This window comes from Pelecanus crispus, chromosome 5 (genome assembly GCF_030463565.1).
Source record: "Pelecanus crispus isolate bPelCri1 chromosome 5, bPelCri1.pri, whole genome shotgun sequence".
NCBI classification, from domain to species: Eukaryota; Metazoa; Chordata; class Aves; order Pelecaniformes; family Pelecanidae; genus Pelecanus; species Pelecanus crispus.
In genome coordinates this window covers 42,425,707-42,451,342 of record NC_134647.1, presented here as the reverse complement: position 1 = coordinate 42,451,342, position 25,636 = coordinate 42,425,707, and the positions used below count along the sequence as shown (strand labels likewise).

Genomic DNA, 25,636 nt, shown 5'->3' with positions numbered 1-25,636 from the left:
AACCAACCAAAGGAATTGGGAATGGAAATTGAACATAATTGATTTGAATGATGCTAAGACAGGCTGGCGCTATGTCAATATGAGTTTGAAAAGAAATGAGCATGCAGATGAAGTATCCCTTGGAAAGAGATACTCTGTACTGTGCAGTTTGGTCTGTTATTAGAAGAGCAGAGTTTGAAGCAGTACTGCTGTTGCATTTGGAACAAGTCACCTTTTGATAAGGAAGTGCCTGGACAGCCCGTATTCCATGTGATTGACTGTGCACAACTTACATCCCAGTAACTCGTGGAGGTTCACTGAAGTGTCATTGCTTCCTTTGTAAGAGCTACAGTACAGAAGTAAGTTTGGACCGCTCCCCATAATTTTGAGGGGAGGTGTTGGAAAATGTTTCCATTTGTTAAGTAACGTGGAAAAATGTAAGGGGTTTTCTGTACCTATATCTAGACTTAGGTATGTATATACATAATGTGTGTCTATATCTACTTACATATCTAATGTGTATATCTACACACACACATTTTATGTATGTTCCAGTTATCATATATGTTATACATATATGCATGTATACAAAAAACCTTAATATCTTCAGCTGGAATCTTCTATAGGAGTAAGGTCCTCCTTTCTCCTGTGTTTAAAGGCATTGTGCTCTAGCAGGGACCAGATGATGGAAAGGATGGTGTGTATGCTGTGCCTGCAGCCAGACATGTGCTTTGCTATTGATGAGGGCAGAGAAACTAAGTGGAGAAGGGTAAAACGTGCAGAGTGGAGAGAGGAGAGGGAGTACTAGCTCAGTCTAATGGCACTAGCTTGTGTCAGGGAGTGCTAGACCCAGTGTCAGTGTTATGGCATCAAAGGTGCATGATTGCAGTACTGTTGCTTTTCCTTAGGCACTGCTCTGACCAGCAAGAAGTGGGGTCCTTGGGGATTGCTTTGCTTTTGACTGTGAAACCTGTCTTTTCTGGGGATGGAGGCACCTGCCACAAAACCTGCTATAATACTGGATTTAATAAAATACATCTGATAAATCCCAGGGAAAGCCAATTTGAATTCAGCTTTTTAGTAGGTCTCTGGCATTGGAAAAATATCATATTTGGCTTTTTCCAGTGTATGTGCTGTGTTTTTTCTTTCTAACAGTATTTTGTCTGGAAATCTTTACCAGCTTGCTTCCTTAGCAGAAATGCTGAGGACTTAGAATGTGGAAGAAATCCTGCCAGGATAGTGTCTTTTTTCTGAGGAGGATTTGGGATATGTTCTTCACAGTTCATATGCCTTCTTTCATTTCCAGACTTCTCATACATTTCTGTTAATGTAATCCTGAACTAGGATTCCCTCTTTTGAAAAGCTTGCTGATAGGTAAACAGAGAGCAGTATAGGAGAGAACTGTTTTACAGCAACAGTCCCAGTGAGGGAATTTTTGACCACCCCCAGTCTAGTTTTTGATTAAATGCTGGATGGCAAGCATTCCTGACGCATGTGCATATAAACAGAGAACAGAATTTTCTTTACCTATGATGCTTTTCATATTCAAGGTAACACAAAGCTTGCACAAATGTTAATGTGAAAAACATGGCTACTACAAGTGATTTCTAGAGGGGCATAAATCCTCTACAGCGGTGCACGCACTGGCTGTCAATGAGTGGTTTTGAAAACTTGAAATCAGGGAGGGAATTTCAAATTGGATTGGCAGTCCTTTGGACCTTGGGCAGGTTTGCCCTCGTATGACTGGTGTGTATGTTCCTTGGTATGGAGGAACTACAATTCAATTCCCTATTTGTTGCACAAGAGATGTGATGAACTGAACCAGCTTTGTAGAGAAGTACACAAAACACAGTACCTTGAGAACCATGTGAAGCATCATTTGCAGGCCATTCTTGCCTGGGTATTTCCCAGCAATGTTGGAAGCAGATAAGTTGAAGAGGTTGGCTCCTGTTTCTGTGCAGATGGCATGGACCAACATTTTCTTTCCAACACCAGCAGGTCCAGCTAGTAATAAGGCTTTCACCAAAGGAGCCTTCTCATGGACTGTTTGGGAACCTGTAAAAAGTCATATGGCACTATTATTGCTTTCATTTAAGACTGCCATAAAGGTAATGGAATGATTCTTCCTTTTTTTCTTCACTGTAAATAATTTATAATGTGAATTCATTGTTCCCTTAATATGGCACAAGCACTCTTCAGTTCAATTCTGTATAACCAGAGCCGTGACCATAGCACATTTGAGTTAATATCCCTGTTCAGCAAAACTAAGCCATGCTTGTTTGTACCTTCTGATGGGCAAACTTCAGCTCTAGATCTATGTGAGCTAAAAAACCCAGTAATTCATTGGTAAATTTTTGAGGACGGACACAAGGTAAGAGCACTGAAATGGAACTGCAGCTGGTGGCTATGTGTACAGACAAGCCTGGTGCTCTGCACAGGGACAACTTCCTTCTCTCAGCTGTCAGGCACACGTAGAGTTAGAGATGTACCTGTGGCTTTAAGCTTTGCATTTGTTGTCAGAGCAGGTCCTTACTTTCTGCAATTGGACAAGGACATAGATGCATGTTGCATGTAGGACTAGCAGAATTCCTTCCTTCTGCTATCTGAAATTACACTTTCCAACTTCCCCATCTTTAGAGAAAACAAACTAATGGGACTATCTGTTGGAGCTGCATTTGTCAGTGATTTTGAAACCAGATGTTACCATGTGTGGTGGTTTTTTTTCTCTCCTTTAACTTCTGCATGCACCTCCTTTTTCAGGTAATTTTTCCTCTTAAATGTTATTGCTGTTCAGTAAACACTGGAGACTGGAGTCTCTGTCGCTTTAGGCTAGCTCTGCTCCAAAATCCTTCACTGCTGTTACTCCCTCTATGCGTGTCTGCTGAGTGTAGTGTTAGCTCATCTGCAGAAAAGCCAGTGTTATTCCCCAGTCTGGAACAGGGAAGTTGCATGTTGCAGAGCAGGTATGATATATCTGCTAGGAGAATGAAGATCCTTTTCTGTTCTCTTCATTTTGTGTGAGCAAATGCAAATGCCAGTGTTGCTATGCTTCACTTTCTCTGCCAGCAGCAATGACTGCTCAGCATTTCTAAATCTGTCTCTATGGCTGCTCCAGGTAAATTCATTCTGGGCTGTAAGAAATATGCTCCATCACCTGGGAAAGCCTATCAGAAATGCCTGCATTGTGAAAATGAAACCACAGAGAGGGATTTAGGTGGCTGATGGTGACAGAACTTGTCTTCCCTGCAGCTCTGTCACTGTATGAATTAGGTACAGGTGAACCTTCAGAGATGGAAGTAGCAGGAAATGTCAAATGCTTTATCTATATCCCCTGGTAGTCCAGTAACATCTCTGCCTCGATGCCTAAAAACATCCTGTGTCAGTAGTGGTGGTTGTTACAAAGTCAGAATTGAAAATCTATGTGAGCATCCACTACTTCTGAAGGTCTTTCAGACTGGTGTCTACCAGACTATGGGACCTGTGGGGGAAACCAGCCCCAAAAGTGATGGGCTGCAGGGGGAGCCTATGGCTTAGCCTGGAAAAGTTATCCAGGGTAAGGGGGACAGCTAGGTAAGAATGGTATTTAAAGACAAATCTAATCAGGCTGCCTATCTTTATCCTAATGGTTTAATGTTCCAAATAAATGACAATGAACTGAGTGCTAAGATGAATGCCATTATTTCAGTGCTGTGCAGGATGTAGTGAAGTTGTCAGCCACCCAGGCTTTATTAATATTTGGTCATTCCATACCAATCTATTACTATTACATATAGATTTATTATGAGGGGAGCAGCAGACTCCTCTGTGGTTAAAGATGAAGTATATCTTCTACTATTATTTCTCCTTTCAGCTGCTTATAATTTTCTCAATGCCATTTAAGCTGGAGCTTTCCTTGCCATCAAGTGACTATTTTGAGAAAAACTTTCACTTCTACGCATACACAATTATATAATGATTAACTAGTTCTGAGACCAATTAAGCAAAATGTCATCCATAACATATCACCCAAAAGGTGAAACCATTCCTGTGCCTTTTTTCTGGCTCATGCAAGGTTTTATTTTTAACTCAGAGGCATTTTTCAAACTGCTATTGCAAATATATTTTGTTTGTTTAACTAGTCCAGGGTCTCTTTTCCCTAGATTTTTAGCCAATTGTATAAATGGCAGAAAATTTATGGGTTCTCTTTCCTCTTGCCTTGGGGGTGTCTTAGGGCTTGATTTCACTAGATTAGATGGTGTTAAAACATAACCTTGGAGGAGTTATATGTGAAATACCACATTGCAGTCAGTGCAGACAGGGATAACTGCTGAGCTCTCTCAGCTGATTGCGGTCAAACTTGCAGCCAACCCTTAAGGGTTTATCCAAAACCAGCTGAGAGTGTTTTAGATGGGAAAAGCCTCATCTAGGTTGAAGGTGGGGGTGCTGCTAGCATTCTGTTTGTGAACCTGACTCTTCAGACTGAGCTGTAGGGCAGAACAAGCACTCTTCTCTTCCTGAAACCCAAACGAAGCAGACTTGCGCACTATTGCACCAAGCTTTCTACAACACATCGAGCCCACTTTGGGGTCAGGGGGAGCCAGGAAATGCCCGAGGAGATCCACAGAGCATGTACGTACGGAATAGCCCGAGCACCGGTCTCTCTGGAAGGCATGCAAAGGGGAGGGAAAAGCAGAAGCTCTGTGTCATCTCTGCTTCATTTGCCAGAATGGGAGGCAGGGAGATGTCAGCTATTTTGCTCTATAAAGGGGATGAGCAGGCAATGACACAGCCTGGGGGAGGATACGCCTAGTTAAAATCTCCCTGAAATCCAATCAGGAATGGAACAGGATGCAAGAGAAGTATGAGTAGAAGCCCTTGAGACAGGCACTTCTTGCAATCACTAGAGTTTGGCTTAATGCCATTCCCAAGTAAAATATGGGATAGATTTTATATTAAAAGCAAACAACCTGACCCAGCAAAGCCTTGTTAGATATTGGCTAAGTCTGGCATTAAAACTGCAAGGGCATTTAAAAAGTGTTCTCTCTCATGTACAAAATGTATTCAGACTAATTCCTTAAATGACTGCATTGTTTAGTACTGAGTAACATTAGCCAGCTTGTAAAAGGTAAATTGCAACCTTAGCCCTTCCCTTAACTTGATTAATTTTGATCACTGGAGCTTGTTTTAGCTATTATCTTTCCCAAGTGATTTCCTTTTATGTGCTGCCATTCACAAACTGTTAACATGCATACAGAGATGGTATGGAAATGCAATACCTGACAATAGCATGTGCAAGCTCCTTTATGCACTATTAAAATGATATGGTCTTCACTCAGAAGGCTTAATTGAAAAACAATTATACCACAAAATGCTTTAGATTACGATTAATCAAGCCCTGTCAAAGCCAGTAAAAATGCATGTTACTGACAGGAAGCAAAGCCATTGTATTCTGCCCTCTAGTAATTTTTGCTGTGCTCTTACCTAATGGCAATATTCCATACAGTGCTATTAGCTGTCTGACATCTGCAAGAGAGGGCATTGGCTCTATATCTACCTGACGAAGTGTGGTCCCCAGATAGCTGTACTCGCCTGTAGGGAGGAAGCATGGGCTTAATAAACGTGACACTGCATTGTTATAAAATGCATAACTCAACTAATGAAAAACTACCATAGAATACCAATATAATGTGCTCTTAGCAAACCCAGTACTGTCAAGAGACAGGGACTCAAACAGGGCAATGTTGTTGTGGAATGCGGCCCTGAGAAATTTGAAAGGTGAAATGCAAAGGAAAATGAAGTTAAACACACTGTGGACTCTCCCAGACTGTGGAAACCGTTCAGCAGAGCAGTCAGTCTTGAGTAACCTTTTAAAGAAACTTTGTAGAGATGAATCACTGGTAGCACCATAAATCACACTGCTGGCAAAGGATTTCTAGATTTGGGATTTTGCAGGGCTGGAATCCCAGTGAACCACACTCTATCATAAGGAATTCAAAAAGGGGGAAAAGATATTTTTAACAAGCGTTTCCCCTGGCTGCATCACATCTCAGCTTCTCACTATGCTAGACATTTAAGCATGTCACCTAATTTGGTGGGGCTCTTTGCTTTGCAGTTCACCTTTTTTGTTCAAAAAACCCCGCACAAAACAACCCAAGAAAACTAAAAATCCCTGACGTGAACTGGAACGATTTAATCTTGCCTCAGCTCTTGTTACAGAGCAATAATCACATTGCTTGCCCTGTCAAAGTCCATATACAAGACATGTTAGAGAACAAAGATCCAGAAGGATGGGCCACAAGCAAGAAAACTAGTTGTGACAATGTAGTTAGTGATTATTTTTTAGCATAAAATACGTGTTGTTATGGTGAATATTATTGAAAAATAATAGTATGTTATGTTTTACTGGAGATAAAATGGAAGAGCACTAGAGCTCTCTGGAACAGAGGTAAATTAGCAATGGTTAAGAGAGAAAGTGGAGTTGTAATTTGGGGGCAAAAAGGCAGACAAGCCCTGGTGCAACTGCCCCCTCCCCTCTGAAGAATAAAATTCATTTCAGGTTTTATCTTTTATTTAAGGAGAAATCAAAAGAACTGGATAGGAATTAATCTTCACAGATTTAATTAGAAGGCATCAAAGGGTTTAATTGCAACTGAACATAAATCACAGTGGATATTCTCTGACTAATTTAGATAAGGTCACCAAGAAAATTAGTTCAGTGATGTCGGTTTGTCATAGAGGGGGGACATTTTGGTGCCTTTACTTGCTGTGTAGTGCAATTCCACTCTTTGTCCTTTCCCCAGGAACTGGGAGTGAGTGACCTTCCTTAGACTTCAGCCCTCTAAGAGCAGAGCAGGTTTTTCTTATTTTTTCTGCAGGCTTTGACTGTGTCCTTGGAACTTTAAAGGGGGAGGGTTTTTGGTATTTTTTTTTTAAAAAAAGAAAAGTTAGGTCTAAATCCTAGGCCAATTTTAAATGCCTTCTGTATCTTGTTCTGGCAGCTCAAGAAGCATGACTGAGTTTTGAGTGGGAAGAGCTGGCTTTGACAGTCTGGGCCACCTCCTTGTGCCTGGTCTGCATGGGCCAGCATCTGTGCTAGGACATGTGGGGGACCTGGCACTGGTGTAGACAGCCAGGTGAGAATCACTAGACTCCGCACTTTTGTGCACCTTCTGCTGCTGGGAAGTGAATATTCCTAGCATAATTTGGAGCAGCCCTTGTGTTGCTTTATGTTGTAGAGGAGCCAAGGCTTCAAACCTCAGGGTCAAGGGAAGGTGGCCCAAAGCAATCTCAGTCCGCTTCCAAGTTTGATGTTACCAGCTGTTAATTATTATCCACTAAGATGTGCTTTGAAAACATCTGTGGTAGGGAATGTTTGTTGGACAAAAGTGACCTTGATGGTACTGGCTGGGTGAATGAAGGAATAATGAAAATCTTCCATTACTTACTTTGTGATCTTTAATGAGCATAAATGGATGCAATACTTGTTAATTCAGCCTTCAACAGAGTGGGCAAAGACTCTGAAGGCAGTAATTGGTTCTTCTAAGAGTTTATATAAACATGGTGTTTACGTGATGTACAAGAATCCAGCTTTTGTGGCTTGCATACATATACACTGACAGCCAGCAGCATTGAGGCTTCTGGATGTCTGCAAGTTCAGATAAGGGTGGCCTTTGAAACAACTGAATTTTGGTGGTTTTGCTGCTAAGGTTGCTGTGACTTTACTGTACATCACCAAATGCTTTTGGAGATGGTGTCAGACCCCTGTGCAGCCTGGTTTTTTTTTCCTCTATGTAAAGCATGGGCAAGTGCATCTGACTGCAGCTGCAAGTAACAGAAACTGGGCAAGAGGACTATGAAATGCAGAACTAGGCAGAGATGCATCTTACTCAAATCAAGGGCCAGATATGCCTCAAAGCACTGCTCAAAGTTCAGGGGCAGTCAGGGAGGTGGAGGTAAGGGTGTAAGTCTTCTCTGCTGAAGCAACAAATGCTGAAAATATGATCTTTGTTGTTCTCTGGGAAATGTTGTGGATGGATTATGACTCCTAGTCTGATAGACTTGCACTGTCTTGTGAATGCCTGGCCAGTGCTCCTTAAAGGATGTCCTGCTTCCACCTCAGAGTGGCTTGTGGCATACAAAAACATTTAAGACTTCCAGGTGCTAGTGCTTGGAGCTAAGCACCAGCTCTACAAACAGGTCCTGGTTTCAGCAGCAGAAGTGAAAGGTACTAAGCACCCTGCAGAAACAGGCTTGATTTGCATACATGGCTTTAAAGTTGGAAAGTCCTGAAAGTGTAACTACTCTTGAACTCATTCTTGACTGGAAATAGGGGTCAGTGAACATTGAGTGCTTGGAGTTTTTGTTAGACTAAAAACCATATTAGCTGTAAAATGTGTACTTTACCAACATAATCGTAGAGATTCACAGTCTTGGCTTTTATTAGTAATCCTTCTTCCACTAGTTCTCTGTAGAGAGAATCGATGGTCCTATGGACAAGAGACATCACTCAGAAATTCTAGGGAACTGTAAGTAAAAGCTTAGTCCTTCAATAACTGAACTAGCTTCAGAGTTATTTATGCTTCTTCAGCTTTGTAAATGTATTTTTTAGCTCATAAGTAAAGGTGATTAGCTCTGTGACTATGAAATCAATAAGTACAGTTTTCTGCGTTATGGTAAGGAATCTCTTTTATTACTTCACACCGCATGGCTCCCTTTCATGCCAATTCCATTACCCATTTCCAGGTGATGCAAGATCAGTTATGACTTGTGTAATAGACTCATTCATTAATATCAATTACTGGGAAATTATTTTTAAATTATATAATAATAGCAATCCTAACACTACTATACCTATTCACTTAGCTCTCCCATTAGTAGTAATTCATTAATTCTTCCTGGGATTTATTCTGTTTGCAATAGACAGTCTCATCTCATCAGGAACATACTGGGAATGACTCCCTTGGAGCAACCAGTGGTCCATCTACTGCAGTGTTAGGGTGATGCTGGCTAAAGGAGGACTGGGGGAAAAACATACAGTAGAAACTGTGGCATAACTTCTCCAGTGGAACTGTTCCTTCCTGTCTCCATTAGTGGTTGGAAATAGCTCCCAGTAATTGAGGATTTAATACACTTACATTTGTATCCAGTTTTCTATTGGTGTGGATGTTCTCCTTAGTCTCTTTTCTGGAGTTCCATCCGAATATTAATTTCAGTGACATTTCTGGCACTGGGTTCTACAGAATGATAGTGCTTCAAGAATTACATATGAATAAGCCTGTTGTAAACTCTTCTTTATTAGTGTAAACAATATTGATTTGAACCTTTCTAGGTCCTTCACTGTTTGTGCACTTTTCACATCCTTTCCCTTCAATAGCTGAGCTCTTTTTGACTTTGTCACCTGTCTTAATTGGGACATTCTGGTATTGCTACAATAAAAATATTTAATAGCAACTCTCAGCTGGCTAATAAAACTATATATATCTGTTTTAGGGCCAGTCTTGTTCAATATCTTTATCAATGATCTGGATGAGGGGATCGAGTGCACCCTCAGTAAGTTTGCAGACGACACCAAATTGGGTGGGAGTGTCGATCTGCTGGAGGGTAGGATGGCCCTGCAGAGGGACCTGGACAGGCTGGATCGATGGGCCGTGGCCAACTGTATGAGGTTCAACAAGGCCAAGTGCCGGGTCCTGCACTTCGGTCACAACAACCCCATGCAACGCTACAGGCTTGGGGAGGAGTGGCTGGAAAGCTGCCTGGCCGAAAAGGACCTGGGGGTGTTAGTAGATAGCCGGCTGAACATGAGCCAGCAGTGTGCCCAGGTGGCCAAGAAGGCCAACAGCATCCTGGCTTGTATCAGGAATGCTGTGGCCAGCAGGAGCAGGGAGGTGATTGTTCCCCTGTACTCGGCGCTGGTGAGGCCGCACCTGGAATACTGTGTCCAGTTTTGGGCCCCTCACTACAAGAAAGACATTGAGGTGCTGGAGCGTGTTCAGAGAAGGGCAACGAAGCTGGTGAAGGGTCTGGAGAACAAGTCTTATGAGGAGCGGCTGAGGGAACTGGGGTTGTTTAGCCTGGAAAAGAGGAGGCTGAGGGGAGACCTTATTGCTCTCTACAACTACCTGAAAGGAGGTTGTAGTGAGGTGGGTGTTGGTCTCTTCTCCCAAGTAGCTAGCGATACGACAAGAGGAAATGGGCTTAAGCTGCGCCAGGGGAGGTTTAGACTGGAAATTAGGAAAAATTTCTTTACGGAAAGGGTGGTCAGGCATTGGAACAGGCTGCCCAGAGAGGTGGTGGAGTCACCATCCCTGGAGGCGTTTAAAAAACGGGTAGATGTGGCACTTCGGGATATGGTTTAGTCTGGTCTACCCTTGATTAGTCTAGAGTGGGCTTGGTAGTGTAGGTTAATGGTTGGACTGGATGATCTTAAAGGTCTTTTCCAACCTAGATGATTCTATGATTCTATGATTCTATATAATTTGAGGTTTTGCAGCCCTTTTCCATTTCAGCTGGGAAGTTTTCTGTTTAGGCAGTGTTAGTGGCACAATTAATATAGGAGTCATGATAAGGAAATAGAAATTTAACACACCTTCAAGTTGATTTTGCCACTCTGACTCTTGCTTTCATTCTCAGTGATTTTATGTTGGAGTATGCATCATAAACCAAGCAGAAGGTAGAATGGGACTAACCTGACAGTTCTGTTGGGAGCATGACTTCTACTTTTCCTGTCTTATTATTTTTACGGTGCAAGCTTAATGATGCATGCCCTGAGACTCTTCCAAGTAAGTGTGATGTGATCAGTCTCTGACTAAAGCCCCCTGTGCCCCCTCCACTATGTCAAAAATGAGATGAACCTGAGCTTTTCTTGGCTATTTCTGAAATCCTTCCTCCTTCCCTGCTCAGCAGGGAAGAGCAAAGCATTGGAGCCAAAATGCCACATAAACTCTGATTAAAAGCCAGCTACTAAAAAGCTTGTGTTCCTAAATGGCTGTATGTTGTATTAAGTTTGTTTATAAGAAGCAGGTATGTGCAAGAGTAATTTTAAAAGCACAGAATATATGCATACTTGTTAGACTTTGGCACTGTTCTTGTAAGAGAGGTCATGCTCTGTTATAATCTGTGACACATTTATTTTAAATGTTTTCTTGGAGAGGTTTTTTATTTTAAAGCAGGTAAAGAGATCATTGACTGATTGTGTAGTGCTAGCACCCAAATGATCTAGTCCAGGTCTTGCTGTGCATGTCTTGTACAAATGGATTTGTGGGGTGAATGCCATGTGCTTCCTCCTGCAGCGATTTGGTGTGTGTCTTCATGCCCTGCTCCAGCCCTGCTCTCTTGGGAGCCGGGTCTGTTCCTGCCCTGCACTGCTGCTGGGTCAGTAGGTCCCAGCAGTGATATCTCTGCATAGGTGTTTCTGTATTAGGTGTACAGGTGAAAAATGGATGGATTATCAGTGAATGCATCACGAGCTCACTGAAAACTTAATGTCAAAGAAGAAATCCTCTCAATTCCTCCAAATAAAATAAGGGTGCTTAAAAGAGCAAGGATACACAAATTGCTAGGTCTGCCAGAACTCTTACTGATAAATAAGACTGATTTATATGACATGTACATTTTACCTAAGATGTGAAGGGTGATTTATAGAGTACAGGGGCCTGTCTGCAGTCTCCCTTATCAGGCTTCCTCTGGGATGGAAAATCTGACAGTCAACAAAACTGCCAGGTGCTTCTGCACCTGCAGAGAGGACAGGAAAGAGGCACACAGGGCAAATATCCCACCTAAATGTTACAGGTGCTTAGCTTTGCATACTGGAATTAACCTGACTGAAGTTAATGGAGACTGGCTCTAGTGGTGTGTTGTTGCAGAATGGGGATCTTAATTTGTATGCATTGTTGAAGATGGGGGAAAAACAAGGTTTGTGCTGTGTACCATTAAAGCAGTGTTTTGTTGTCCTGTTATTTGTGGTGCTGTGAAGCCATTGGTTGGGGAGGGGCAGTTGGAAGGTTGTAGTGTTCACTGAGAATGCAAAAAAGGTTTTAGCTAAAGTGTATGTGCTTCAAGTTTGTGGATTTTTTTTTTTTATCATCTAGGCTTTTTATGGCTGTTTATAGCTGTTAATAAAGAGGTTTTATTTATTGTAGGGCTCCTGATGCTGGTAAGCATAGCAATATTGAGATGCTCCTTGTGTAATTAAAAACTGAAAGGTTTGACAGCATATCTAATGCAAAGAGGATGCAGTCTCTCATTGTCTGAATCTCACGTAAACAGGTCCTCTCTTTACCTGTCAGGAGTTAGATCTTCCTCCATCTCGGATATCTTTTTCCTCATGGTCATCTTTTTTTTCTGAGGACCACAAAAACAAGCTGGACTTAGTGACATTAATACAGATATATATATATATTTATATTTCAATGTGCTGAAGCAAAGCGAGGGCCAGAACAGCAAATGTTTCGGTGTTTGGATGTGGCCCTTGTTACTGAAGGAACCCAAAGGGAAAAATGGTATCCTTGAATGCCCTGAGGGAAGGAAGTCATGTCCCCATTTATAAAAGCACAGGATATGTTTGCTTTCATCAGTGCCTCACCAAGGCATGGGAGAGATGAAGCACCCTGGACTCAGGAGCTGCGTTCAACCTACAAATCTCACACAGATCCTGTGGCAGGTGCTTGTGAACTGGACTCTGCATGAAGTAACTGGTGGCTGTTGCTTCCTTCTAGAATATAGCTGCTTGGGGAGCCTGTATACCTCCCCTGTATCTGCCATCTCCCTGGTGAGTGCCCAGAGCATCATACTTCAAAGCAATTGGTCCCGTTACTTCCAGTAGAAATTGCATACAAAAAAATGCCAGGGTCATTTGCCCCAAGAGAAAACTTCCTTTTGGGAGCACAACTCTGTGGTTGAGTGGGTATGGCCCTGTCGTGGTTTAGCCCCAGCCAGCAACTAAGCACCACGCAGCCGCTCGCTCACTCCCCCTACCCCGATGGGATGGGGGAGAGAATCGGAGGAGTAAGAGTGAGAAACACTCCCGGGTTGAGATAAGAACAGTTTAATAATTGAAAGAAAGTAAAATAGTAATGCTAATAGTAACAGTATAATAATGATAATAATAATAATGATACACGAAGCAAGTGATGCACAATGCAATTGCTCACCACCCGACGACCGATACCCAGACAGTTCCCGAGCAGCGATCGCTGCTCCCCAGCCACCCCCCCCTAGTTTATATACTGAGCATGACGTCATATGGTATGGAATAGCCCTTTGGTCAGTTTGGATCAACTGTTCTGGCTGTGCCCCCTCCCAGTTTCTTGTGCGCCTGGCAGAGCATGGGAAGCTGCAAAGTCCTTGACTAGCATAAGCAGTACTCAGCAACAACTAAAACATCAGCATGTTATCAACATTCTTCTCCTACTAAATCCAAAACACAGCACTATGCCTGCTGCTAGGAAGAAAATTAACTCTATCCCAGCCGAAACCAGGACAGGCCCTTACATGAGAGGGAAGCAGGAAGTAAAAGGGTGTGGGGTCCAAGTAGCTGCTCCAGAGACTGTTCATGCTTTTTTTTTTATGTTGGGGTAAAATATATAAGCAGCTTCCCTGAGGGTCATGTAGGGTGCTTACAGCTGGACCAGGACTTGAAACCAACCCTCCTGAGTCTCTGGCTAGCCTCCTAACCATTAGACATCCTTCTGCCTTCTCTTCCTTAATGCCTCAGGGAAGAAGCTTGAAGAGGTCAGAAAAACATGACCTGATCTTCTCTTGATATTTTCACCACGCTTTCACTACGGGAAGATTTTGACTTGTGTGACTAGTTTCTTTACCTACTGAAAAAAAAAACGTGGAAAACATAAATAAACCAGATATGAATCAGGAATGTCAAGCCCTTCTGTTAATTACAGCTCACAAGCCATAAATACGGTTAGGGATAATTAGTAGCGGAGAAGGCATCATTAATCCATATGAGTGCCCACCACTGGTGTCCATACTTAAGCTCTGCAAAGCACTTCAGAATTACTTCAGTGGAACTATTTGCATGGTCACATTTGTGCACCATGGGATTTCTTCAATGGCTTAAATTTAAGCATGTGCTTAAATGCTTAGTTGATCAAGACAGCTTATTCTTTCCAAAAGTTTGTTTGCTTTCCTGGGAATACAGTAGTTTTATTTTTTTAATAGTGAATACTTCTGCAGAGCTCTAGAGGTGATGTTGTTGAGTTAAAAAACCCTATCCAGTTATCTGGAAAATGCTGGGTTGTTTTTTTTAGAATGGATCAGCAGTGCTTAGAGATACATCAATTGTAAGTTTTCAAGGACAGTCACAATGTAGATAACCTATGGTTCAATCACCTATTACTGTTTACAATGCAGCAAAGATAATCTAGATGAAAATGTAAATTAAACACAGAACTATATGGATAAGCTAACAGGGAAAAAGTGATGTCTTTAAGTTTTGGATTAGAATAATGCAAACAACTGTATCTGCAGAACTACACCTCAGGTTTCTTCACATAAATAAGCTTGGCAGCAGATACTTGTTAGAATGTGCCAGTTGGGTTTTGCTTTAAAGAAAAGGAATAGGAAGAACAAAGCATATGCCATGCTGTTTTAACAACTGAGGAAATATTGAGCCTGTTGGCGGTTTATTTCTGGTGTTCTTCCAGCTTTGCCACTTTAACCTTTCTTCCAACAAGCTAGAAATTACATATCATGGAGTCTGACTGGGAAGAAAAGCTCATTTCTACCTATGTAAAGACACTAAGCATATGTTGGATTTATTGGCCAACTGGTATTGTCCTCAAGGCAGCTTCACCAATAAAGTAAATCAAGAGCAAAACAAAAATGAACTACGCAGGGGAAAAATGTGCTTTCCTAATTAACATCAGCATTTATGGGAAATTTGGCAAACCCTGAGATGAGACAAGGGAAAATATGAATTGTAGACAATGGCTTTCCTCCAAAATGTCTTATTGGGAAGTGCTTTTATTTAGAAAATGATAATGTTTAATGAATGTGAACATGCTCATCATTTATAATGGAAATCTCCTTGTTTCTATCTCTGAAATGTCAGTCTAGCTTCTATGTAGCCATCCGTTTACTTGGTTATTTTCTGCTTTGGTAAGTCACATGTAGTGAACTGCATTAGTTATTAGCTGGCGGATGACAGAAGACTGTCTTCTGTGCTCAGTGCGGTATCTTGTCGTACTGTGTGGGCTCATGAAAATGTTTTAAGTAGCTCAGAGGTTGCTACTAGCAAACACAGACCTGACTTCAGACCAGATTCCAGAGCAGAGCATCTCTGGCACCAGAAGGGAGAGGGTAGCCAAAGTTGCATTGAGGGAACTGTTCCACGTGGAACTGCAGGATCTGTGTCACCCTTTGGTTGTGATCATACAAGGCCTGCTGCTGTCAGCTGTCTGCAGCTACTGCCATCAAGTACGTGGAGAAGTAATGAGAGGAAAATACTCCTATGGTTTAAGGGAAATGACAGTGTATAAGCAGCAGTCTATGAAGTGTTCAAGTGGAGTCCTTTGATCATGTGTGGTGCTTGGATGGGAGCCTGAGCAAGTGCAGATTTGCACTGTGTGTGCATCTGCTCTGGATTGAGAAGCCTTTTCTGGCAATGTCAAGATATAGAGAGCATCTTCTGATACTTATACTGAAAAAGTCCCTAGACAAAGATGTTCCCACTGATTATTAGGCCCTTGCTAAATGAGGGGCTCTGATTTGTGGTCCTTGCTGGATTTAGCTACAGCATCCAAAGAGGTTACAGCCCACACAGTGGCTGAGAGCTCTGGGTGCTAATCTCCATTAGCTACAGAAAATCCAACAGGGATTGTGAATCACTGTCCTCACACTTAGCCTTTCCTCAATTCTGACCCAGCCCATCTTCTGGCCTGATTCACTATGGCTTTACTCTTATCAACTCTTTAGACTGAAGTCAATATTCCTGTCGTAGCTATTGCTATAGTTAATCTTTTGTGGTTTTCTTTGCTTCTCCCTGGGTGTATCAAAAAGGGATATCCAAAGCTGGGCTGAGATGCTAGCATGGCCTATTTCAGAAGCAACTTTTACACACTTAGGTTCCCATGTCTGTTTTTTCTGTTTTTTTCTGAATTCGGGCCATGCCTTCTGTGTATGTGTGGGTGTTGTCACTTACAATTGGTTGCTTTACCTGGAGTTGGATCGGCAGCAAGTCCTCAGGGGAGCAGAGCAGGAAAAGCAGGTTGATAAGCTTGATAAAAAGCACTCTGATAAGCACTCAAATGTAACTTCCAGGTCAGTAACTGCAGAGCTTATCTGTCAGCTCTTACTTTGGCTGCAAAGCCACTTTAAAGAAACTGTGTCTGCAGTGGTGTATTTGCAGATTCCCAACAGAAACACCCTTGGGTATTCAGCTGTCTGGGTACCATGCTTGGGTACATGGCATCCATCTAGAAGAAACACTTGTAAAGCTGGTGGATTGTGTTGAGTCACTCAAATCAGAATCTGGGCTTGTCAGCAGAAAGTAGTGGACTCGGAAGAACAACATTTCACTAAAAAGTTTGCGCTGGCATGAGGATGCCACCAGCATTTTAGAAATCGTTTACTTTGGAAGATGCTAGCCCTTTCTCTTTCACTTCAGGTGCTTTATAACAGGCTCCTCTAGCCAGGTTGGGTGGAGACTTGGCCCTTCCAACATTTCTTTGCTAGGCTTTCTAGACATCAATGCCATATCCCTCACTAGGAGGCAATCTCCCTTGAAATCTTTCCTCAGCCTGCCTTTACACAGGTGCTTACAATCCCAGTGTGCTGAAACATGGCTAGGCAGATGACAAGCTCCACTATGCATAGTGAAGAAAAAAGCTATTTGCAGCGGAGCTGAACCACATTCCTTTGTTTCTGTTGTATCCTCATCATTCTGTGACTGTCATCAGATTGGGAGCTATCTGGAGCAATCGGAGTCCAGCACCGTGTGTCTCTTAACAAGTACACTTGCGCTCTCTATGCGATCAATGCTGGACTGTAAGAACAAATAATAGTGGGGCAGTCTGTGGGGTGAGATGCTTCCCATATGGATACTGGCATATGAGATCTGTGCCTCAAATGATAGTGGTGTGACTTGTTGCTGTCCTGGTTTCGGCTGGGATAGAGTTAATTTTCTTCCTAGTAGCAGGCACAGTGCTGTGGTTTGGATTTAGGATGAGAAGAATGTTGATAACACACTGATGTTTTAGTTGTTGCTGAGTACTGCTTATGCTAGTCAAGGACTTTGCAGCTTCCCATGCTCTGCCAGGTGCACAAGAAACTGGGAGGGGGCACAGCCAGAATAGTTGATCCAAACTGACCAAAGGGCTATTCCATACCATATGACATCATGCTCAGTATATAAACTAGGGGGGGGCTGGCCGGGGAGCAGCGATCGCTGCTCGGGAACTGTCTGGGTATCGGTCAGTGGGTGGTGAGCAATTGCATTGTTCATCACTTGCTTTGTATATTATTATTATTATTATCATTATTATATTGTTATTATTATCATTACTATTTTACTTTCTTTCAATTATTAAACTGTTCTTATCTCAACCCAGGAGTGTTTCTCACTCTTACTCCTCCGATTCTCTCCCCCATCCCATCGGGGTAGGGGGAGTGAGTGAGCGGCTGTGTGGTGCTTAGTTGCTGGCTGGGGCTAAACCACGACAGTTGCATACTAGGTGCAATCTAATTAGTTTAGGTATTTCTAGACCAGCCTAATTGTCTGGAAACTCATTTGTAATGAGAAAAGCAATTTGTCCTCCCACCCAAAATGATTCTTCCACAAAGGTGGCAAATGGGATTTTTATCTCAGGGGCAGTAAGAGCAATTCTTGATAGGGTTAAGTGTTAGCTTTTAGTATTAAGTGGTATTTGAAGGTTTGGGAGCCAGTGATAAAGTTCAGCCTAGGAAGTACAGTGCATGGAAAAAAAAGGAGTGGCCTACACATATGCCTGGAGCTGTTAAATTTTGTTTATTTAAGACCTGAGCCATCTGAAACACTGACTGGGAGGGAGCAATTAGCTTCCTTATGCTTTCCTTTTTAGAGTCCAATTCCAAAATACCCTCACCGAATTCTCCACAAAAGGGACTTCCAAACAGGATTTCAAACTCAAATTATTTTCTGTGGATCAGGCAGATTTTTTAAGTTGTAAAATATTTATCCTAAGGTGTGCTTGAAAAGGTAGAGGACATCTATCCTGTACACTCCTGGGTAGTGACTGTTTCCTGACAACAAAAAAAGCCCTAGTTCTACCGTGGTGTATTCCTCCAAAGAAAGTAGAAGAAATCCATTCTTACCACAGAGGGGATGACCAAATATGGCACCATGAATTTGGGGTAACCACCCCTAGACAGAAAACTCCGCTTTTAAGAGTTTACCTAAAGAAATTACCCTTGCTGCCCATTCCCTACTGACAGAGTGCAGAAAAAGATCTGTATTCTCTGAAGAATGTTGAATCTTCCTGAGAATGCTTTTCTTTGCAGAATATCCCTTTTGGGAGAAAAAAAAAATGTTTTGCATTGTGCTCCAGATGTGTTTATGGCTACAATGAGAACCAAACCCATTGTTATTTCACATTGCATAGTTGCAGGGGAGACGTATGGGACTCAGAATTTGGTAACACACACCTTGAAAAACTAGACGATTTTTGCTGAATACAAATTAATACACTGCTTCCAAAACTTTCCAGCTCATATTATTCTTGTTGTACAGGCCAGACTCTCATAAAGCACATCTGAAGTCTGTGTGCACAGGTATGCACACACTGTGTTGGTTTATGGACTGAGATATTTATGCAAATACTAATTAGAAAAAGCCTTTGCCAATGTTGATTGGACATTTCAAATAGTTTTGCCCAGGGAAGATGTGTTTTGACTAAAACTGGATACCTCCTTCCATTCCCCCCCTCCTAAATTAGAACTTTTTTCCAGAGAAAATCTTTATTATTATTTAATTCGTACTTCTTTCCCCTCTTCTCCCCTCCCTTGTTCTCTCAGGCTACTGGTACAACTTGGGAAAACAAAAGTGATATAACCTCCCTCCACCCAAACCCATTCCAACACTATATTGAAGGAAGAAACTCAACCCTAACATAGAGCTTTATAATTCCAGTGTGACATTTTGAAGTAGCTTTGACCACATGATCTAAATGCATCTGCCCATGACAACTTTGGGAAGATTGTTGCAATATTTTGGCTGTGTATCTTAAGCCTCCCTATTTTTGAAACAGATTTAGCAATCCAATTGGTATCAGTTTTCAGAGTTGCTCCAGTCTTGCATCATTAAATTGCCTCTGCACCTTTGTCAGGTGAAAGAGCATTTTTAAAGATAATTTGAGTAGAAGTACTCCAACAGCAAGTATTTGCATGCTAAAGGAGTTGTAGAAATGAAATACAACATGACATTAGAGTTGGCTATTTGCCCTGAGGATTTTAAGTGGATCTGATGATTGAATGGTAGGGTCTGTAAACTTTGAGTTATTTTTGCACTGATATGATCTATAGTTTAAATGCTTGGGTAAGGAATTCAGGGAACTGCGAGCTGTGGAATTCTGCATATGTTAATGCTGTGAAACTAGATGTGAATGTGACGTGTGCGTGTTTCAGTGGGTAACACACATTAAAATAATGTACATGTTTAACCTATTTTATATGCTTAAATAAACTTGTCTTAATTGTGAGTTCCCAAACGCTTCAACAGTAAGTAGTACCATTGTTAAACATGTACCTGGCTGTATATGATCTATGTGTAACAGATAAACGAAAGGTTACACTAAGACACTCAAAGTGAATTTTTTTTTTTGTCTACAGTTTTGAAACACATTAACCAGTCCTCATTTAGAAGGAAAACAGTCAGCAGCTGGAAAACTTACTAGCACCTAGATCCATGCCTTCCATGGAAGACTGTATTAATCTGAACCTGTCACCTTAAAGAGAGGGACTGCTTGGATTTTCCTGTTTGACTGGACCAGAGGATTTCAAGAGGGTGTGTATCCCTCTTGAAAATCTGATCTATCTTGTAATGATTTATCTCTGAAATAGTTCAACTTGTCCTAAGCAATATTTCTAAAAGTTAAGGAATAATAATAGCTAAAGGAAAAGGCCTTGAAAAAAGCCCTAAGTGAATAGATTTTTTTTTTTTTTAAATGCTTCTGACTTAAGATTCAGTAAATGTTTAAAGTAAACATTTTGATATTGGTATCTGTGTTACTAGGGTTTGCACTGAATACCACTATATCTGGTCAGAGAACTGGTATTTACCCTGAATTCTCACAACTGGCTTCTCTTACCTTTTCACTCTTTCTTCCTTTTTTCTGTTTGTTACTCTTCTCTCCATCCACAGCCAGTTTCAGATTCTCCAGTTTCTGTTGCATCAATTCATCAACCTATCCAGACAAACACAGTTCAATCTTTCTAAGTCTTCTGTTCTGCCACCACACCTCAGACAAACGTTCAGCTAAACAAACATTAAAGAACATATAGTAGGAACTCTGGAAGGAGGCAAGGTCTATGCCAGGGCCAGTTCTTACAGATGTAGAGAAATATACCCAGGCAATGCACATTATTAGTGTTCTCTTACTATTGTAAGCACACCTGCAGTCTGATCTCTTCCTCCACTTCTTCCCGTTTCTCTTCTTTGATCAGCTCCGGGTCATGATCCTGGAGAAAATCCCATCCCTCGTCTCTGTTCTGCCAAATGGCTGTTATCCAAAAGAAAGAAAAAAGGGGAAAAAAGTTAAAGAAGCCATTGGTTTCTCCAACTGCTTCTGGAGGCAAAAAATAGGTAGTTCTAGGCAGCTTTTATTAAATTATTAGCTGTATGAAAGTAACAGACTCTAGGGACCCTCACCAAGTTCAGAGCCCTGTTGTGTTAGGATCTGTAAGTCTTGAGGTTAACTTTTTTTTTAATCTTGGGCTGGAAATTGGTATCAGATTTCAGGAGGATAATGGGATATGGAGGCTGTCAGTTTCCGGTTATAAAGCTGAATGCCTGGAGTGTTGTTCATCTTCAAGAGCAGGTAGTACAGTATTGGCTGAACCATATCATGCCTGATGTTGGCATTATTTTTCTCTCTGCTTAACAGCTTTATGCTTAAATCTTTACCATGAAGTCAAAAAGATGACTCCTATCCTGAGGAGTATGCTCTCCTTGGCTGGCATGACGCGGGCTTGGGGACCAAAGGAAGGTGTTTAAATTAAACTAGGAAGTTTTCCTTGTTCTTTCCTGCTCATTATCTACTGCTAAGTTAAAGCTGCTGCAACCTTGCAAGTTAGCTTTTGTAGTAATTCATATGAAGCTGAAATACGGGCCAGGAGCACTGGAATAGGCATAAAAGCCTGCACGGAGAATGTGGAAATGGGAGTGCAAGGGGACAGTGAGTCTGACAGACCAATAACCTGCACCCAACTCACAAGTGATGTATGGCCACACAGAGTTTTAACTCTGGAGAGTTTTAAGCTTGACGCAGTAATTGAGAGGCAGTTGAAGTCTCTTCCAAAAAGAGATGAAGCCCACCTGATACAGCACCTTTATTTCTTGGTGTTGTGCAAAGGGTAAGTAATAAGGAGACCAAATGCCAGGAAGAAAGCAAGCTTCTGCAAACTGATGGTCAAAAAAAAGCCAGTTTATGATAAAGTAGCTAATGATCCTGAGGTACAGCTCTTCATTTTTGTTGAGGCAAACTGCAATTTGCTCTTTAGAAAGAAAACTAAATGAAGTCTGGCAAGCTTAGTGCATATCTGAATTGTCCACTATTAGCAAAAGGTACATTTTTAAATGGCAACACCTCTCCTCTTTCTACCTTTTTTTTGAGCTAATTTAAAGGAGGACAATTAATATCTTTCACTTCCTTGCATTTTAAGCCCTGACAGTATTTTTATAAATGACAGCTAATCTCCAGCAGTATGTGCTAATTCAATTTTCAGATGATTTAAAATGACAGCTTTCTACTTTAAGATATATGTGGCTTTATGAATCTGTTTTGTACAAGGTACTCTTTCCTGTACCCACTGCCACTTCTAAGGCCCTATAAATTCAGGAAGATTTTCACAGTACCCATAGGAGATCATTCAAGTTTTAGTCCAGTTAATATAATACTGGCTGCTATTTCCATCTCCTACAAATTCTCAGAGTCCAATTACGTGCAGAGTACTTGTGGCTTTACACATAGGTAATGGTTTTTGCAGGTGAGTAGACTTAATTTCATAACTGAAAATGGTAGAGATGAAGAAGGACAGTGGATTTTTAGGTAATGAGGAAAGAAATTCAAAGGTATAGGCATTAATTTCTTTAAATTACTTGTGGGTCATCAGATGGCATGACAGATGTCATGTAGTATTTCAAGAGGGGAAAAAGCTGATTTGCGCTAGTTAAAAGGTAGCTCCTCCAGGGTTGCCAGCCTGGAATTTCAGCCTTGGGGAAAGGGGATATTACATGGGGGTTATGTGAATTTTAAAACACTTTCCTGACTGGGTCAACAGGTTGCAAGTGCTATGTTTTCACAGGAGTACTAGGTTTTAGATACTTATTTTTCACAGAGGGATCCATAGATTTTTATTCTGTTTTTTTTTCATAATTGTTTACTGTCAATTTTAAATTGATTAGTAGTTAATATCCACTGCAGACAAACTAGTGACAGTCCCCAAAGCTTAGGCAGCTGCCTTTGATATTACCTGGCAATGAGTTTTCCGAGTGCTATATTAGCCACTAGGTTAGAGGTCTCTAATTTTAGAAAAGAGATCAATAACTCATAGGTGTTAGATGTTATGTTGTTCTTTTATAGATCAACAAAATGTTTCAAAGTTATTTTTAAAGTAAGGTCAGGAGGCTAATGATGTTGTGTTTTCACTGGCTGGTCAAAAGGGCCTGGTATTTTGTTACAGACAGGGTCATCCAGCTACAGGAGCTATTTTTGTGTGTGTGTGTATGCAGTGCAATTTATATCACTTCTTCTTAAATAGTTCATGCTTATCTTTAGGTTACTTTATATGCATACCTCTCTAGCTCAGGACTTGAAAGACAGTCCAGTCCACTAACATGACTGCTAACATCACCATCTCGGCAGTCTTAGTTTTCACTCTGCAGACTAGCAGGTAATTCCAATATCCCTGAATTTCAGAGAACAGCTTGTGACTAATAATTGAAATATATTTATCTGAAGCCCGAAGCTTTTCTTAAAATTACTACTTTCAGCCTCCTGGCAAAAGGATTTGAATCTTTTGATGCCTGGTTAAAAATACACAGTATCACCACACCTTAAAGGTTGGGTCATGGGGTATTTGGGTTGAACTCAAAATATCCTCTCCAACACCAAGCAAGTCAAGTATCAGCTGGCCATCTGTATAATGGGGGAAATAACACATTGCTGCCTCACAGCACAGGGTACTGCAAAAATAAAACCCAGGAAGACAGAGGTAATGATTCAGACTGTTTACATTTGCCCCACATAAATTCTTGCTATTCCAATGTAAAAGTAGATATCACACAAAAACTGGCTGTTTCCAACAATAGTATATAAAATAAGTGTTTTAGATAGGGCTTGGCAAAGGTAGTTAGCAATGAGCAAAACTGCCAAATACAGTTCTGGAAGAATAGAAGTCTTTATGAATTCTAGAGAATTCAAGTAGTTCTAGCTTGGTAGAGGGGAGGAAAAAAATCGGGGTGGAAAACTCTAACTGAAATGCTTAGATCTCTGTGAAAACTGATCTACACATTTTTAAATATTTAAGTAACCTAAGAACAAAGCAACCAGTTTTAGGAGATGGGAAGACTTTCTTAATTGTAAATGTTGAGGGAGTGTGTGTGCGTGTGTGTGACAAAACAAAGATGTTTGTTGTTTGGTCAGCTATCATTTAGGTAAACTTTAGACACACTCATAAGGGTCTTTAAATGATTCTATTGTAGGCATCTGATATAAACATTTCTTAATCAAGCTCCCTTACTTCAATAATGTTTTCAAGATTCATGCACTAATAAATCTGAACTGTGCCAATTGTGATAGCAACTGAGCTATTTCTACATAAGAACAGAACAAAGTTCTCAGTGTAAAAGACCAAACTCAAAACTCTCCCCCCGCCCCAATTCTGGTAGAAATTGTTTTAGACTTAATTCTGGAGGCCTTGAAAAAAGGAACCTTATCCATGGCCAGCTTAAAAGTAAAATTATTTTGAGCAACCACCAGGTAGTATTGTGATAAAGAGTGTCCTGCAATAAAAAGCACTAAGTGCTTGTGAATGAGACAGGGGACTGTGCTGCATGGAGGAGTTAACAGCTGTTTACTAAAAATAAATATGGTGTCAAATAGACTTGGTTCACTAGGAGGAAAAATACCCACCTGAAGTTTAACTGCACGGCTATAGACTCTTACTGTGCATAAGACAGAACTGCAGCTATTCTTTGAAACTTGCAAGAGAGCTCTTTCCACTCTGAGGATTTCTGGTTGTGCTCTGTGCAGAAAATGATTCCTTCTTATGTACTTTTAGAGCTAGGGGAGTAGCTATCAGCTCTGGTGGGATGGGCTGGAGATGAGCATCGGTGTTTAACTCCAAATGCCAGGCTGGAGTCTTTATCTACCACAAAAGGATGCTGCTGGTGCCTGACCTACCTGAGCACATTATTGCAGTATATCTGCAAGTGCTGCCAGTACATAATGGGGAGATGGAGGTACTCACACTGACTGGCTTTAGGCATCCAATTCAGGTGCCTGAACAGGAACAGAGGCTCCACAAACAGTTAATAGGCTGCTGAGTTGCCCTTGGGAGGCCTTGTGAGATATACAGGAACACACCACCTGCACTTCAGCACTCACCTTCATGCAAAAAGTTAGCGTGAGTAACCCCATAATGTTATACACTTGTAGAGCTCAAAGGCGGTATCTTGTTAGGAATGGCAGTACTAGTGTTCAGATACACTGTGGGTGAAAAACATGTCTCCCATCCTCTCATAACCCCCCTAACTTGTCATTACTTGAGATAGTTATAAAATCTGGGAGTCTCTATTCCTATTGAACCAACCTACTGACTTCTATGGTGTTTTTTCTTCCTAACACTGGTATCCGCTGCCATGTTGGGAAGCACTGTTTAAAGCCCCTGTGTTGAACTTGCAGCCAAACATATTTTCTACAACCTGAAGGAGAGTTATTTGTGCAAATACAAGGAGTTCGTGAATTCGCAGTTCAGCATTGTATTGAAGCCTGTTTGACTGCAAAGCCTCAGCCAGGGGATCCAAGAAGCACTGTGGGAGCACTGGAAAGCATAGCTACTGTATCACCTGCTCATTAGTGGAGTGCTGGATGAGCATATTGCCAAGCCTGTGTAGCAATACAAAGCCCTGCTGCCCTCTTTTTGCTACTTTGTAACAGGTAGGGCCTCTACACTGCTTTTTCATTGCTCTGGGACTTGCTGTATGGGAAACACTGGTCTCTTATTGCTGGTTTTGGGTTGCAAAGTGCCATTTTGTCCCGACTGCATAGAAAAGCACAAGTAATGTTCTTGGCCAGTTAAGGAAAGAAGCATAGATGAATTTGATCCTCATCTAAAATTCCTGCTGACTTCAATGGGGTTCTGATGTAGCATTCAAGAGTAGAGTCTGGGACAAACTCCTCTTTAGCCATAAAATTGCCTTATTATTCATAATGTGTAAGAAAATCCTAATTGTTAGAAGTCAGAGGTC

General features: G+C 41.4%; 1 protein-coding gene across 1 annotated transcript in view; it reads right to left on the bottom strand.

Annotated features, from left to right (window-relative positions):
- DRC11 (dynein regulatory complex subunit 11) overlaps positions 1–25,636 on the bottom strand; it is a 118,514-nt gene that overhangs the window by 30,488 nt on the left and 62,390 nt on the right. Inside the window, exons 10-15 of the mRNA XM_075711189.1 lie at positions 20,560–20,666; positions 20,256–20,351; positions 12,239–12,300; positions 8,362–8,444; positions 5,440–5,547; positions 1,835–2,034 (exon numbers count right to left, since the gene is read on the bottom strand). Of these exons, the coding sequence (XP_075567304.1) occupies positions 1,835–2,034; positions 5,440–5,547; positions 8,362–8,444; positions 12,239–12,300; positions 20,256–20,351; positions 20,560–20,666 (656 nt within the window). The remainder of the gene's footprint in view (positions 1–1,834; positions 2,035–5,439; positions 5,548–8,361; positions 8,445–12,238; positions 12,301–20,255; positions 20,352–20,559; positions 20,667–25,636) is intronic.